This window comes from Ascaphus truei, chromosome 1 (assembly GCF_040206685.1).
Source record: "Ascaphus truei isolate aAscTru1 chromosome 1, aAscTru1.hap1, whole genome shotgun sequence".
Lineage (NCBI taxonomy): Eukaryota > Metazoa > Chordata > Amphibia > Anura > Ascaphidae > Ascaphus > Ascaphus truei.
In genome coordinates this window covers 451,019,528-451,036,639 of record NC_134483.1, presented here as the reverse complement: position 1 = coordinate 451,036,639, position 17,112 = coordinate 451,019,528, and the positions used below count along the sequence as shown (strand labels likewise).

Below are 17,112 nucleotides of genomic sequence, written 5' to 3'. Positions count from 1 at the left end.
GGGTGATGTCACTGGGAGCTGCTGAGCAGTGGCGATTCGGAGGAGATAGCACTAAACGGAGATCCAAAGTGCCAGTGATATTGTCCACATTAAGGCCCATGACCTAGCCACTTGATGTGAGTAGGTTTCCAATTTTTACCCTCGGAGGAGGAGTGCTTGACGGAGTTAACAGCAGTCATTTTTATTTTAATGCGGTGTGTCTAATTGATGCACATATATTTGTATATATTTGTGTACTATTTTTAGTAGATAGTAATCTACCATTATCCATATGGAGTATTACATTTTCTACCTTTGCCAGTAGACCTAGTTTATACCAGTGATTTGTACCTGGGTAATGCACTATGATAATGTATATTGTGTTTTTGTCTCCCATTTCTTGAGGTACACATTGTTTCAAGGATCCAATATTTTCTTCAGATATTCCACACAAGATAATTTGTGGTATTCATGATCCTAAGCGCCAGAGAGGTCTGTTTTGTTTGCATTGATGATTGCTTGAAGTACTTTGCACCCCAATTGGGCTTCTGTTGAGATTAATACATTTACTGTATTATGCTAATAAAAGTAGATACAGGTGACTGCCTTACAAATCTCAACTGCAGAGGCAGCATCTTTATCTGCCCAGGAGGTAGCGACTGATTTAGTGGAATGAGCTTTACGGCATACCAGGGTTTCCAAAACTGAGGTCTGATAAGCAATTTGAATAGTTTTCATACGAGAAATAGAATTGTTGAAGGCTGCTAAATCCTTGCAAGAACCTTTGTAGAAAACAAATCATCTATTAGATTTACGAAAATAACTTGTACGTTCATGGTACATTGAGAGGGATCTGACCTTATCTAGACAGTGACATTTGTTAGCTCTCTCATTACGAAAATTAGGAAAGAAGAAGGATGGATGTATAATGTCCTGGTTTAAGTGGATCTGAATTCAGGCACCGTTCTCATTACAATTTTGTCCTGATATATCATACAAAATTGAGGAAGTTAAGAGTGAGCCTGTAGTTCTCCAATCAGGAATCAGGCTGAGGGAATGGCTACCAGGAATACTGTTTTTGTTATGGTGAGGAATGATAAAGGAATATCCTGTAACGGTTCAAGGGACCAGGCGCCTTGTACATAAATTGAGCACTCCAGTCTTGGAGACTTGCATCGATTGTAATTACCTTCCAATGGTGAATCAACAAGGGCCTTCCCTGTGACAGGTTGCTTGGGATTGTCCACCACCGTAGACTTTTTTTTGTCTCCGTTGATAACCTGATCCTTTGGTTGGGATTAATTGGAATGTCAGTCCCAGTGAAAACAATTGCACTGTGAGGCCCTTGTGTGAAAAGGTGCCCATGTGATCATGGCTGCCGTGGAGGACATGAGCCCTAATATCTTCATGTATGAGTGGGCTGATGGATTGGATCTTTTAAGAAACCGTTTCAACTTCTTACAGATTTTCTTCATCTTGTCTAGGGAAAGGTAAACCTTTGCTTCAAGTGTTGATATACAGTACGTCCCAAAATGTTATCTTTTGAAACAGTAACAAAGTACTCTTTCAGATATTCACAATCCACCCAAATCTTGTAGGGTAAAGAGAACCTTCTGCACATGCTCGTTTGCTTGTATATGAGTGGTTGCTATTATGAGCCAGTTGTCAAGATAAGGTAGTACACAAATACCCTGATGATAGGTTTGGGCTGCTATAGTGACCATTACTTTCGTGAAGTGTCAGGGAGCTATTGTGATCCCGAAAGATAATGCTTGATAATGTAAGTGACTAACATTGAAGAAAAATCTGAGGAATTGGTGGTGTACCTGGGTTATAGCGATATGTAAATAAGAATCCTTGGGGTTCTATCGATGATAAGTAATGCCCTTCATGTAGAACATTGAGGACTGAATGAAGAGACTCCATTTTGAAATGCATCTTCTTTCGGGAGCATTTCCCACGCTTTAAGTTCTCTATCCTCAAAGGGATATAATTTATAAAACTTTGCAGTCGTTGAAGTCCGTTTGTCTGGCGATTCCCATTTCTTATAGATCCCATCCTTGATGAATTGATGTAAAGGAAACACTATATTCTTTTTATGCATAGGACAACCAAAAGTGGGGTGTCCAATTCTTCCTACGTGTCTTCAATTTCTAAAGCAATTCTTAAATTCTTTAATAGCTTTTCAATGAGATCTATTTTAAAGAGCCCAGGTTGTTCTTGCTCACACTCGTGATCAGAAAATTCTTCTGACCTTCTGTCTTCCTCAGAGCCCTGGGAAGCTCCATCTAAAGATGTTTGTGAGTGGGATCGAGGCAGATCAGTGCAGGGGAATGCTCTCCTTTGTCTCAGCCCATGCACCAATTGAGGGAGCTACAGGGGGGAAGGATTCAGGAGGGCATCACTATGGCGACCAAAATTCAGGACGGAGGGGGTAAGGAATTCCTAAATTCCCTCCTGCGGCACTCGGTCAGACCAAGTAACCCTCTTCCTCTCATGTCCTATAACATAAAAAACTGGCATTGGGGAGAAGAGGAGGTGTTATACAGCCAGACGATGTTTTCTTTTTGAAGTGAAACTTCTTTCGTGGCACCTAGTCCTGATAGAACAAAACTGGACAGATGGGGGGCGAAATGTGAAACGGAAGTGACGTCACGTAATGGACGCCGCTCCGCTCACACATCCTGTCACATGCGGCGGCGGCGATAGCCGCCGGCGCCGCTCCTAATCGCCGCCGCACCCCCACACACCCCACACACCCGGCTGCTGAAATCGCCGCCGTCGCTCCTAACGGCCCGCCTAGCTGTTCCACGACCGCTGCCATGCCGCGCATGCGCAGTTGTGATGGCGCCGCTAACGGACGCCACACATGCGCAGAAGCGGCTGGCAGCGGAGTCGTTCCACCCACACGCTCCTTCAGCCCTCCATTGATGTGGGCGTTCGCGGGGCACAGGGCGCATGTACCCCGCGGGGGGTGTGTGCAGAATTTGCGTGCGGGGGGGGGGCAGAATTTGCGTAAGGTGGGAGAGAGAGGTGGTGCGCAATGTTACACCCTGCCCCTGGCTGCAGCTGGACACATACACACTGACTGACCCACCCACACCCCCACACACATTGACTGACCCACCCACACCCCCCCCACACTGACTGACCCACCCACACCCCCCCACACACTGACTGACCCACCCACACCCCCCCACACTGACTGACCCACCCACACCCCCCACAAACTGACTGACCCCCCCACACCCCCCCACACACTGACTGACCCCCCCACACCTCCCCACACACTGACTGACCCCCCCACACCCCACACACACTGACTGTCCCACCCACACACCCCCACACACTGACTGACCCCCCCACACTCCCCCACACACTGACTGACCCCCCCACACTCCCCCCCACACTGACTGACCACCCCACACCCCCCCACACACTGACTGACCCACCCACACCCCCACACATACTGACTGACCCACCCACACACCCCCACACACTGACTGACCCACCCACACCCCCCACACACTGACTGACCCACCCACACACTGACTGACCCACCCACACCCCCTCACATACTGACTGACCCACCCCCCCACACACTGACTGACCCCCCCACACCCCCACACACACTGACTGACCCACCCACACCCCCACACATACTGACTGACCCACCCACACACCCCCACACACTGACTGACCCACCCACACCCCCCACACACTGACTGACCCACCCACACACTGACTGACCCACCCACACCCCCCCACATACTGACTGACCCACCCACACCCCCCCACACACTGACTGACCCAGCCACACCCCCCACACACTGACTGACCCCCCCACACCCTGACTGACCAACCCACACACCCCCACACACTGACTGACCCACCCACACCCCCCCCCACACACTGACTGACCCACCCACACCCCCCACACACTGACTGACCCCCCACACCCCCCCACACACTGACTGACCCACCCACACACCCCACACACTGACTGACCCCCCCACACACTGACTGACCCCCCCACAACCCCCCACACACTGACTGACCCACCCACACACTGACTGACCCCCCCACAACCCCCCACACACTGACTGACCCACCCACACCCCCCCACACACTGACTGACCCACCCACACCCCCTCCCACACTGACTGACCCCCCCCCCACACACTGACTGACCCACCCACACACCCCACCCCCACACACTGACTGACCCCCCCACAACCCCCCACACACTGACTGACCCACCCACACACTGACTGACCCCCCCACAACCCCCCACACACTGACTGACCCACCCACACCCCCCCACACACACTGACTGACCCACCCACACCCCCCCCCACACTGACTGACCCACCCACACCCCCCTCACACACTGACTGACCCACCCACACACCCCACACACACCCCCCCACACACTGACTGACCCCCCCACACTCCCCCACACACTGACTGACCCAACCACACACCCCCACACACTGACAGACCCACCCACACCCCCCCACACACTGACTGACCCACCCACACACCCCCACACACTGACTGACCCACCCACACCCCCCCACACACTGACTGACCCACCCACACCCCCCCACACACTGACTGACCCCCCACACACTGACTGACCCCCCCCACACCACCCCCCCCACATACTGACTGACCCACCCAAACCCCCCACACACTGACTGACCCACCCACACACCCCCACACACTGACTGACCCCCCCACACACTCCCACACACTGACTGACCCACCCACACCCCCCACACACTGACTGACCCACCCACACCCCCCACACACTGCCTGACCCACCTACACTCCCACACACACTGACTGACCCACCCCCACCCCCACACAAACACCCCCACACATACACCCCCCAACACACACCCCCACACATACAACCCCCCCCACACACACACTGACTGACCCACACTGACTGACCCACACACACACACACTGACCCACACTGACTGACACACACACACACACACACACACACACACACACACACACACACACACACACACACACACACACACACACACACACTGACTGACACACACTGACTGACACACATACACACACTGACTCCCATACACACACTGACATACACACACTGACTGACACACATACACACACACACACACACACACTGACTCACACACACACTGACTGACACACACACACACACACACACACACTGACTGACACACATACACACACACACACACACACACACACACACACACACACACACACACACACACACACACACACACACACTGACTGACTGACACACACACACACACACACACACACACACACACACACACACACGCACACACGCACACACACTGACTGACACACATACACACACACATCCTGACTGACACAAATAGACACACACATACACACACTGACTGACACACATACACACACACTGACTGACACACATATACACACTGACTGACACACACACATTTGACTGACTGACTGACTGACTGACATACATACACACACTGACTGACACACATATACACACACACTGACTGACACACACACACTGACTGACACACATACACACACGCACACACTGACTGACTGACACACACACACACACACACACACACACACACACACACACTGACTGACTGACTGACACACACACATACACACACACACACACTGACACACATACACACACTGACTGACACACATACACACAAGGAATTCACACTTAGTGCAAATAGCTAATACAGGGGATGTGTGCCGAGCACGCGCATTATACTGTAAGTCAAATTTATTTGCGTTTTGTCAATGAAATTGTATTTTGATTTTTAATTAAAACATCACCAATACAAATACAATTTCTGTGACAAAAGTTAAAGAAGTTTCACTTACTATGCGCGTACACAGCACACACTGCTTTTTTCCCCCTATCCCTAAGACAGGAAGAGTGTTAACCCACTGGTTGCTGCTGCCATTTGGGACACAGAGGAAAAATAATGTGGGATTAAAATATTATTCCATAAAACATGGACAAATAATGTAGTACAGGTATCCTACATTTTTTTTTTTTTCAAACGAATGTGGTTTTACATTAGGCAAAGCTGAAGTCAAGTTTATTAATGTTTAACATGCCTTTAGTCACAATCATATGAATGTAACCTAAGGCATGCTAATGCTTAAATGTTATTTGTGGAAGTACAGATGTAGCAGCCGTTATTGCTCCCACTGGCGTGTTGTAGCGGGAGACAACCAATACACCAGTGGGAATAGGAGCTTGGACTACAGCGCAATTGCAATGGCTATCACGCACAAGTTAGTGCACGCCTGCTACATCTGTAGTAACAACTTTATACTACTGCATATTATTGTAAAACATTTTTTTAAGCTCCAATATTAATCAAATGATACATACTGTATGACATTTTTATTTGAACACTTAAGTGAATAGCAAGCATTTCTATATGGCTAATGCTACATACATTGACGTCTGCTTAAATATTAATCGATTAACTGAATTAAACATATTACAATTTATTAAATCTTAATGGTTATAAATCTTTCATAAAGCACCACTGCAAGCGGATAACTAATATATTATGTATGTTAATGGGACAGTTAATGCTTACTTTAGAACATAGATATCATGTTAAAATGGTTGCATAATGGAGCTGTGATTTTAATGTGTAGGGGATCATTAGGACATTGTGACGGGTATAAATATTTATTTTTATATCACTTACCAGTTTCTTCGCTTTGCAGGTTGGAGGTGTCTATAAGGCCGGGCAGCCCGACCACCTGTGAGGTTGATATAACCTCCATCATCCTCTGTTCAGATGGCTCAAGGTTAAGCTCTTCAGGTGGACCACCTCATGTCCTTATTGAAGCCTTCGTATAGTCAGACAATTTTTTTTAATGTTTACTGTCTGCCCATCTCTTTTTAAGCAAGTCCGTTGTTCTGACAGGATGGCTCAGAGCATTAACAGAATCCAGGATATTCCCCCATATCCCCTTCTTTTCTGAGGTACTAGTGCAATACCACACGCTTCAAGGACAATTAGCTGCAACCGTTTCACCACCGGCTGAACGGCAGCGTCGAAATAGTCCCTTTCTGTAGCACAGTTCTCCAAAGATCTTTGCATAGTTATCAACAATGCCATTAATTAGCAGATCTATCTCTTCTGCTGTGAACCTCTGCATCCTTATTCGACCTGGTGGCTAAGAGGTACCACTAGATCTTGCCCGAGAGGTACCAGAAGATGCAGACTGAGACATATTACCCTGTTTACATAGGTGTGGGATCTGTGTATCGGCTGTTAATGTACTTATATTTATACTTTACTGGAACAGGTTGATAGTTTGTGACGTACTGCACATGTGCGATAATATCAATTACAAATGGGTGGTCTTAGATGTTAATGCACATGTGCGGCCTGGTTCTTTATTTTATATGATATCATGCATGTATAATTTCCATTGCGCATGTGTCAGAAAGTACTGTATTAACGCCTATGTGCGTTCATATATGGTAACACATATATCTGTGCTAACATGTTTAACACACATTTGCACGCAACAGCATGTTAAGCTGAGAGAAACCAATAGTTGTTATCAATTTTGATAATGGACCGTTATGACCTATGAGTTAAGCTTTGTGGATCTGGGCTTTAAATGGTAGCGAGAGAAATGGGACACATTAATGAACAGCAGAGTAAATGTTTCAACCTACTCTGGGGCTTTAAAAAAAAGGTCATCGTATTATAAAAATTAGAAAGAAGAAAAGCTTTGTGCCCTAATAAACATACCTGAGAAATTTCTGGTAGCCAGCATGGTGGTCAATATAGCTCCCTTCAAAGAAAAAAAGTGTACGTAAATATTTTTCCCATACCAAAACAACCACTGTTCATTTTAAAATCATGTTATGGAATATAGCTGGATTATAAAGCACATAAACATTTAAAAAAATACGTGTGAAACAGAATTATGCATTTCCACTACTGGTATTTTACAAATTGCTAAAACAACTCACAAGTACAATTCTGCATTGTTAATGATGTTATCAATGACCAAATATCATGTGTATTGTGATTATTGATTAATCAATATTAATCTACAGTTGCTTTGAGTATAAACTAATATTTTTTAATGTGGATAAAGCAGGATTAATTCCACATTAATAAATAACTGATTTGGATGCCAACATAAGAGCCACTGATAGCAGGTTCCCGTTAGTTAAGAATTAGAAATATTTCACATCCATTTAAATGTTTGGTAGAAAGACAGTGAATTGTCCTTATCAACTTGTAATTTTTATTGAAAAGAACTACATAATTATAATTGCACTTCTGTATTCATAAAGTAGACTGCAAAGTGGAGTGTGTGTCATGCTTCAATTTATTTTCCATCCTTATTTTCACAGTGAATTTAGAGTGGTAGACTGGAGTGCAGTGGACAAAGCTGCAACAAGTTGCTGTCAGTAATTGGAAGGGGTAGGCGGTTAGCGAAAGAAAGAAGGTATTGCAAAACAAATTGATAAAAAAGTGTTTTTCCTGAGAGGTCGTCTTTCCATTCGAAGAAAAAACTCTGACGTTATGGATCACATATGTGTAGTAAGTGGCTATATGATGCTTGCTTATTTCCCTGCATGTGCTGTACTGTGTAGGTTGTAAAACCTTTTATGGACCAATATAAGAGTTCTTCATGTTCTTCAATAATGAAATTAGTACAGAGCTTATGAAACTTAAGGCCTTGTCCAGGGTGGCGCTAAGCGGGCGGGCTCGTGCTGGCCGCGATGAAACACATTGCGGCAATGTGTGTGGCTATGTGCGGCGCTTACCTGCTTGCCAAGCAAGAAAATTTTAATCTGCCGCACGTGTATTACGTGAGCGGCTCGCCCGATGAGGGCGAATCAGCTCTTTGACGTCTTGGCCGCGCCACCCGACACACCCCCAGGCGCGCACCTAGCCGGCCACGAATTGCCCGGCCGAGCAGGGCGCAGCGCATGAGTGCCAGCGCGCCCGCTCCCTGCCTGGCCGCAGCCTTACACATTTCTACTTCAAGCGTACTATTAATTGCACAACATGTTTGTTCTATGTTCTATTCACATACAACTAAAAGCCATTATATGGCATTACAGTATTTCCACAACACTTGTTGGAGTAGCCCCAGCCGGTTTTTGGAACAATAACAAACAACACTACTCTATAACAATAACACTACACAATAACAAACAATACCCTATTTGCATGCAATCTAAATGAATTCATTAAAAAAAATAAAAAGATGTACCTTGTTTAAATGTGACATGTCTGTGGTTCCCATATAAAAGGGTTTGAAAACCACTTCTCTCAGTTAAGTGTGTTTACTGCATCTACTGTAAATTAAGGCATTTTATTATTCCACAGTCCTTTCTGTTTCAAGAACTACTGTATCTTGGTTATACCAACTTTGTTTGCAGGTCCATCCCTGACATGCGGCTCTTTCCGCTCCTACATGCGACTCTCCTCTTTCCACAGGTTGCCGCTCCCCAGCTGCTGCCTCTCTCCCTCACTGTCCTGCCGGTGGCAGTGGCAGGGGCCGGCTGGCGCTGGTCGGGCCTCTTGTCGCCACCGGGTATTTTCCCAGCTGCTGGCCTGTCTCCTGCAATGTGTCCCACGCTGGGCCTCTCTGATGCCGGAGCGCGCCGACGTCACAGAGAGTCCTGGCGTGGGACACATTGCAGGAGACAGGCCCGCAGCTGGGGAGATGCCAGGCTGCGACAAGAGGTCCGACCAGCGCCAGCCGGGCCCCCCCGAAGCCACCGGCAGAACTGTGAGGGAGAGAGGCAGGCCCAAAGTAAGTGTGCTTGTATGTAAATACATATATATATATACATATATATATATATGTATTTAGGGGGTCGTGTGTGTGTATTTGGGGGGGTAGTGTATGTGTGTGTATGTATGGTGTACTTATAAATGACAAACTGTTTTGTACAACAAAAACAATGGGGGAAAAAAAACAAAATAAAGGGAGCTATTATTGTGAAATGCATTTTATTCCCGCACATATTTTTTCCTTTCCCGAATTCTGATAGAAGTAAGTTTGTTGTATGTTAATGCTTACACATATATATATATATATTATTATTTTTTTCTAGTGAATCCAGTTTCTGGGTCCATAACGGCCCTTTGAGAGCAACTATTACAAAACGGTTATCATGCTCACCTTTAACTTCCTTCTTGCATTGAATTTCTTCAAGCAATCTACGGTCTCCTGTCTGTGCATCATTGAGGCAACAGTAGAGCGTTGCTAAAAGAAAAGAAAAATTACCATATGACACTATAATAAAGAACCAGAAAATGTAATTAATGTATGAACTTCTTGTTAAGACTAACAAAGGCAAACTACAATTACCACTGAATCATATAATTTCTGTCTTGTCTTTTCACTTTAGTCAGTCATTTATCCACAAGTAAAATACAAATGAAAAATTTGAAAGAAGCCTTTCCCCCCCAAAATGTTCTCCAACAAGTTCTGTTTTAACTTACACAGATCCAAGGATGCTTGAGGGCCTCTGAACCAGTGATGCGCTTGGCTGGGTTAATTGTGAGCATTTTATTTATGAGGTCTTTGGCTTCAGGAGTCACTGTATCCCACTCAGGTGACGGGAACTAAGATTGAAAGTTTCAAACAATTAAGAGGCAAAGAATGAATTAGATTTTTTTGTTGTTGCCGTGTGACTTAGTTTACAACCAACATCACCAATATGGCATTTAGTATTCAACCACCATCAACAACATTCTATTCAGTATTCAACCACCATCACCAACATGTCATGTACTATTCAACCATCATCACCAACATGCCATTCCGTATTCAACCAGTATCACCATCATGCCATATAGTATTCAACCACCATCTCCAACATGCCATTCAGTATTCAACCACCATCTCCAACATGCCATTCAGTATTCAACAACCATCACATCATGCCATTCAGTATTCAACCACCATCACCAACATGCCATTTAGTATTGTAAGGGAATGTCACTGGTCACAAAACAAATGCCTTAAAGCAATACTAAGATGCTCGCTGTGGGCGAGTAATAATTGTTGCATACAACAGAAATTGAAATTCTCAATCATGCCATTACCGCATAATGATTATTAATTTAATTGTAAATCTTTATTTTTTACAATAAAATTCTAAGGGGTCAAACAAAGTATATGGTTATAGAAGCAGGGATATTACAGTAGCTACCAGAAATCTGCATACAGAAATGATGCTGAAAATGAGATTTGTTTATATACAGCATATTCTGTACATCTGGCTTTCACAGGAAGTATAAAAATGCTTTGCAATTCAATTGCGTTACAACGCCGCATGGCACAAACCTACTGTATAGTGTATATTCCAAGATAATAAATAAAAAAAGTGAAAAATGTTAAGTGTGCAAAGACACCGCAGTGTATATTTATTGTGTCTTTGTATATATATATATACTGAGTTAAGTTATGGTGAGTAAAAAAAGTGACAAAAACCCTCCACAGCAAAGCAAATATGCAAATGTAAATACAACTGTATGCTCATCTGCATGTCTTAGGCAGGTCTGCAACCCCGCCTTTCACCATTATCACCCAGCACACAGCACTTCCACTGCAGCAAGGGATTCTGGGAAATGACATGCAAATGAGCACACAGTGCCACTTTTTGCTTCAAAAACCATTTTTACGTGGCTCCATATATATATATATATATATATATATATATATATATATATATATAAAATAAAAAAATAAATAGATGATACCGTTCTGTGGCTAACGAAATGCTTTTATTTGTGCGAGCTTTCGTGATACACTGGTCTCTTCTTCCGGCGATGTTACAATGAATGAAGCAAGCAAAAGGTATACTTAAAAACAGTGTCTCTTGGAATGTTATCTGTGCTAGTCCTTCCCCCGGTGTGGATGTGTTTTATGGCTAGAGGTGTCAAAAGGTTCCTGAAAGCAAGTGATGTAAGAGTGTGTGTGTGTATCTGTGTGAATATAAATGAATGGAGAGCCCACAGTATATTCAGTGCTTTACAAAAGGTGTGTGTGGAGTGGGTATAAATGGTGTGGGTAGGTGTGGAAATGTGAGAGATTGTAGCACAACTAAAAGTGTGTGTGGATACTATGTGGTCCCTATAGGTGTATAGGGATGGAAAAACAAGGAGTATTAGTATGTGTAAGAGACAGCTGTGTGTGCATACATATAACACAGTATGTACAGACATGGCCTATAGCGCTCAAGGGAAGAGAGTTCACTTGTGTCAGTAATGACTCATAAAATTTCGATCTCTGTTTAGGCCACCGCTAAGTGTCCCGAACAGTTGCATAAATTTGTATTCATGCAACCGTCTCTCTTTCAGTGTTTTAAGATTACCTTTGAGTATGGCAACCCTCAGATCGTTCATCTTATGGCCAGAGTCAGAGAAATGTTCGCCGACAGGACTGTCTCTTGTTCCGCGCGTGATGCTGTGGCGATGCAGGTTTATTCTCTTGTTTAGCCCCTGCCCTGTCTCACCTATGTAGTAGCAGCCCCCTGGGCATTTCATGCACATGATGAGGTACACGACATTGCTGGAGGAACAGGTGAACCTTCCTCTGATTTTGTATTCCCGATTCCTGTGTGGTATTTGTAATGTGTCCGCTGTGTAGAGCATTGCGCAGGTTTTGCATCTTGGGTCCTGGCATGGTTTCGTCCCGCATTCAGTTGCACTGCTGAATACTTTACTCCTCACCATAATATTCTTGAGATTATGGGGTTGTCTGTATAATAAGGGTGCTTCAGGGAAGACCTGTTGCATCTCTGGCCATAAGATGAACGATCTGAGTGTTGCCATACTCAAAGGTAATCTTAAAACACCGAAAGAGAGACGGTTGCATGAATACAAATTTATGCAGCTGTTCGGGACACTTAGCGGTGGCCTAAACAGAGATCGAAATTTTATGAGTCATTACTGACACAGTGAACTCTCTTCCCTTGAGCGCTATAGGCCATGTCTGTACATACTGTGCTATATGTATGCACACACAGCTGTCTCTTACACATACTAATACTCCTTGTTTTTCCATCCCTATACACCTATAGGGACCACATAGAATCCACACACACTTTTAGTTGTGCTACAATCTCTCACATTTCCACACCTACCCACACCATTTATATCCACTCCCACTCCACACACACCTTTTGTAAAGCACTGTATATACTGTGGGCTCTCCATTCATTTATATTCACATAGATACACACACACTCTTACATCACTTGCTTTCAGGAACCTTTTGACACCTCTAGCCATAAAACACATCCACACCGGGGGAAGGACTAGCACAGATAACATTCCAAGAGACACTGTTTTTAAGTATACCTTTTGCTTGCTTCATTCATTGTAACATCGCCGGAAGAAGAGATCAGTGTACCTCGAAAGCTCGCACAAATAAAAGCATTTCGTTAGCCACAGAACGGTATCATCTATTTATTTTTTGATTATTGAAGCTCGGCTAACACGGTACTGATACCTCTACATATATATATATATATATATATATATATATATATATATATATAATCAAAAAATAAATAGATGATACCGTTCTGTGGCTAACGAAATGCTTTTATATATATATGTGTGTGTGTGTGTGTGTGTGTGTGTATGTATATATGCATGTACTGTATATATTGCACATAGAAGAGGAATGGATCCCACTGTACTTATATTTATTTTGATGGAAGTAACAAAATTAGTGCTTACATCATATGCCCCAGCCTTGATCTGCTGATAGAGCCTGTGTTGGTCCTCATCCCAGAAAGGTGGATAGCCCACCAGGAGAATGTAAAGTATGACACCTAGAGAGAAGTACATATTTATTAACAATAACCTTAAGAAAATAGGTGTCCTTTGACAATGTGAATTGATCTCTTGCCACTGACAACAAAGTCAGCCAGTCAGCTTTTGGGCAAATCTCTGCATCGATAACCAGCAGTACATTGCGATGCAGTGGTTAGGCCTTTAAAGCTGCAGTTCAGTCTATATCCTGCATGTGTGTTTTTTGTAATAAATCAGTTCTGTAGTAAGAAATAATACTTTTAGCATTTTCTGTTTTTAAAAAAACAACTTTGAAAGACCAATTTTCTTGTATTCTATTTTAACAAGCATTTGCTAAGGCACTGCCCCTTCATGTCCTGTCACAAACCCAGGCACACCCCTTTGTCAGCACTGCCCTCCCTCTCTCTAAACGTGCACTAGCATCTGGTCACATGATCTTCCTCATAGCACATTCAAGGAAGCTGGAGAAAAGGGATCAGCCATGCATAGCAGCTCGGATAGGCGATTTCAAACTTATTACAGTGTTTATTCCATTCATTGCACGTGTATATAATGTAAAATTGTAATAATACCATTTATAGCAAACGTGTATATGTGAATATTATTTAGATGTATATGTATGTTACTGAAATGTGGAGTGAGTGTGTAGGTAAATACACACAATACACTTCCACTGCATATATATATATATATATATATATATATATATATTATATATATTATATATGTATGTATATGTGAAGTTATGTGAGTAAAAAAGTGACAAAAACCCTCCATAGCAAGGCAAATAGCAAATGGAAATATTACTGTATGCTCATTTGTATGTATATATATATTTATATACACACACACTTCAAATACGGATAGTGATTCACGTAAATGATATATATATTCACTTTCTGGGAGTATAAGAGTGACTGTCCTGTTGTTCCTTTTTTTGTATCCATCATTGAATGGTATGCACCCTCTCTTTACGTTTATTTTATACTAGCTGAGAGACCCGGCGTTGCCCGGGATGTAATATTCCCGCTCCTCTCTCTCTCCTCACCCCTCCCCCTCTCTCTGTTTGTCCCCCATTCACATCAATCCAGTTCCCCCCCTCCCTCCTTTACAGCTTCATGCAGTGTGTGTGCGTCAGTCATTGTGTGTGCGTCAGTCAGTCAGTGTGTGTGCGCGCGCGTCAGTGAGTCTGACGCAGAAACACAAACACACACACAGACTGACTGACGCACACACACACACAGTCAGTGTGTGCGTGTGTGTGTGCCTCAGTCAGTCAGTGTGTGCGTCCGGCAGTTAGTCAGTCATTCAGTCAGTGTGTGTGTGTGGGTGTGGGGGTGTGCGCGCTCGCGCGTCAGTAAGTGTGTGTGTCAGTCAGTGTGTGTGTGTGTCAGTCAGTGTGTGTGTGTGTGTGTGTGCGCGCGTCAGTGTGTGTGTGTGTGTCAGTGTGTGTGTGTGTGTGTGTCAGTGTGTGTGTGTGTGTGTCAGTGTATGTGTGTGTGTCAGTGTGTGTGTGTGTACCATTCATTGTGTGTGCGCGCGCGCGCGTCAGTCTGTGTGGGTGTGGGGGTGTGCGCGCGTGCGTCAGTCAGTGTGTGTGAGTCAGTCAGTGTTTGTGTGTGTCAGTCAGTGTGTGTGTGTGTCAGTGTGTGTGTGTGTGTCAGTGTGTGTCAGTGTGTGTGTTTGTTTGTGTCTGTGTGTGTGTGTGTCAGTGTGTGTGTGTGTGTGTGCAGCAGTCAGTGTGTGTGTGTGCAGCAGTCAGTGGGTGTGTGTGCAGCAGTCAGTGTGTGTGTGTGTGTGTGTGCGCACGTCAGTCTGTGTATGTGTGCGTGTGGCTGTGAGGGGTTGTGTGCATGCGGCTGTGAGGGGTTGTGTGCGTGCGTCAGTATGTATGTGTGTGTGTCAGTCAGTGCGTCAATCAGTCAGTGTGTGTGTGTGTGTGTGTGCGTGCGTCAGTCAGTCAGTGTGTGCGTGCATCAGTGTGTGTGCGTGCGTCAGTCAGGGTGTGTGCGTGCGTCAGTCAGGTTGTGTGCGTGCGTCAGTCAGGGTGTGTGTGCGTGCGGCTGTCAGTGTGTGTATGTGCGGCTGTCAGGATTTGTGTGCATGCGCCAGTCAGGGTTTGTGTGCGTGCGCCAGTCAGGGTGTGTGTGTGTGCGGCTGTCAGGATTTGTGTGCATGCGCCAGTCAGGGTTTGTGTGCGTGCGCCAGTCAGGGTGTGTGTGCGTGCGGCTGTCCGTGTGTGTACGTGCGGCTGTCAGGGTTTGTGTGCGTGCGCCAGTCAGGGTGTGTGCGTGCGTCAGTCAAAGGGCAGGCGTGGGGGGGGGGGTGAAGGGCAGGGGTAGGGGGGGTGAAGGGCAGGGGTAGGGGTGGGTGAAGGGTAGGGGTGGGTGAAGGTCAGGGTTAGGGGGGGTGAAGAGCAGGGGTAGTAGGGGGGGTGAAGGGCAGGGGTAGAGGGGGGTGAAGGGCAGGGGTAGGGGGGGTGAAGGGCAGGGGTAGGGGGGGTGAAGGGCAGGGGTAGGGGGGAGAAGGGCAGGGGTAGGGGGGGTGAAGGACAGGGGTAGGGGGTGGGGTGAAAGTGAGGCACAAATTGTTGGCAGGAGTAAAATGTCCACACACACACACACACACACACACACACACAACGGGAGTGAGAGGTGGTGGAGAGTGGGACTGGCGCAGATCCGAGGCTGCTTGGCCCCCCAGCGGCTGGGGAGTTGGCGGGCGGGGGGGTAAGGGAGCGGGCGGGGGGGGTAAGGGAGCGGGCGGGGGGGGGGGGAAGGGAGCGGCTAGGGGGTAAGGGAGCTTTGGCGGCTGGGGTAGGAGGGCCGCGCTTACCCCCTTTGTGAGTGTTTGTATGATATAGATATATATGCACACGCACGCATATACATGCGCACGCGCACACATACACGTGCACACGCACACATACATGCACACACGTATACATGCGCACACGCACATACACACATACATGCGCTCACGCACACATACATGTGCACACGCACACAAACATGCGCACACGCACACATAAACATGCACACGTACACATAAACATGCACACACGTATACATGCGCACATCAACATGCGCAAACGCACATATATACACACACAAACATGCACACACGTATACATGCGTACACGCACACATATACATGCGCACACGCACACATATGCACACGCACACAAACATGCACACGCACACAAACATGCGCACACGCACACATAAACATGCGCACACGCACACATATACACTGT

General features: G+C 45.6%; 1 protein-coding gene across 20 annotated transcripts in view; it reads right to left on the bottom strand.

Annotated features, from left to right (window-relative positions):
- Positions 1–17,112, bottom strand: part of CAMK2D (calcium/calmodulin dependent protein kinase II delta) — a 332,892-nt gene that overhangs the window by 52,617 nt on the left and 263,163 nt on the right. For all 20 annotated transcript variants that reach the window (XM_075616549.1, XM_075616655.1, XM_075616503.1 and 17 more), the window contains exons 9-12: positions 13,782–13,876; positions 10,533–10,655; positions 10,210–10,293; positions 7,809–7,851 (exon numbers count right to left, since the gene is read on the bottom strand). In XM_075616549.1, coding sequence (XP_075472664.1) covers positions 7,809–7,851; positions 10,210–10,293; positions 10,533–10,655; positions 13,782–13,876 — 345 coding nt within the window. The remainder of the gene's footprint in view (positions 1–7,808; positions 7,852–10,209; positions 10,294–10,532; positions 10,656–13,781; positions 13,877–17,112) is intronic.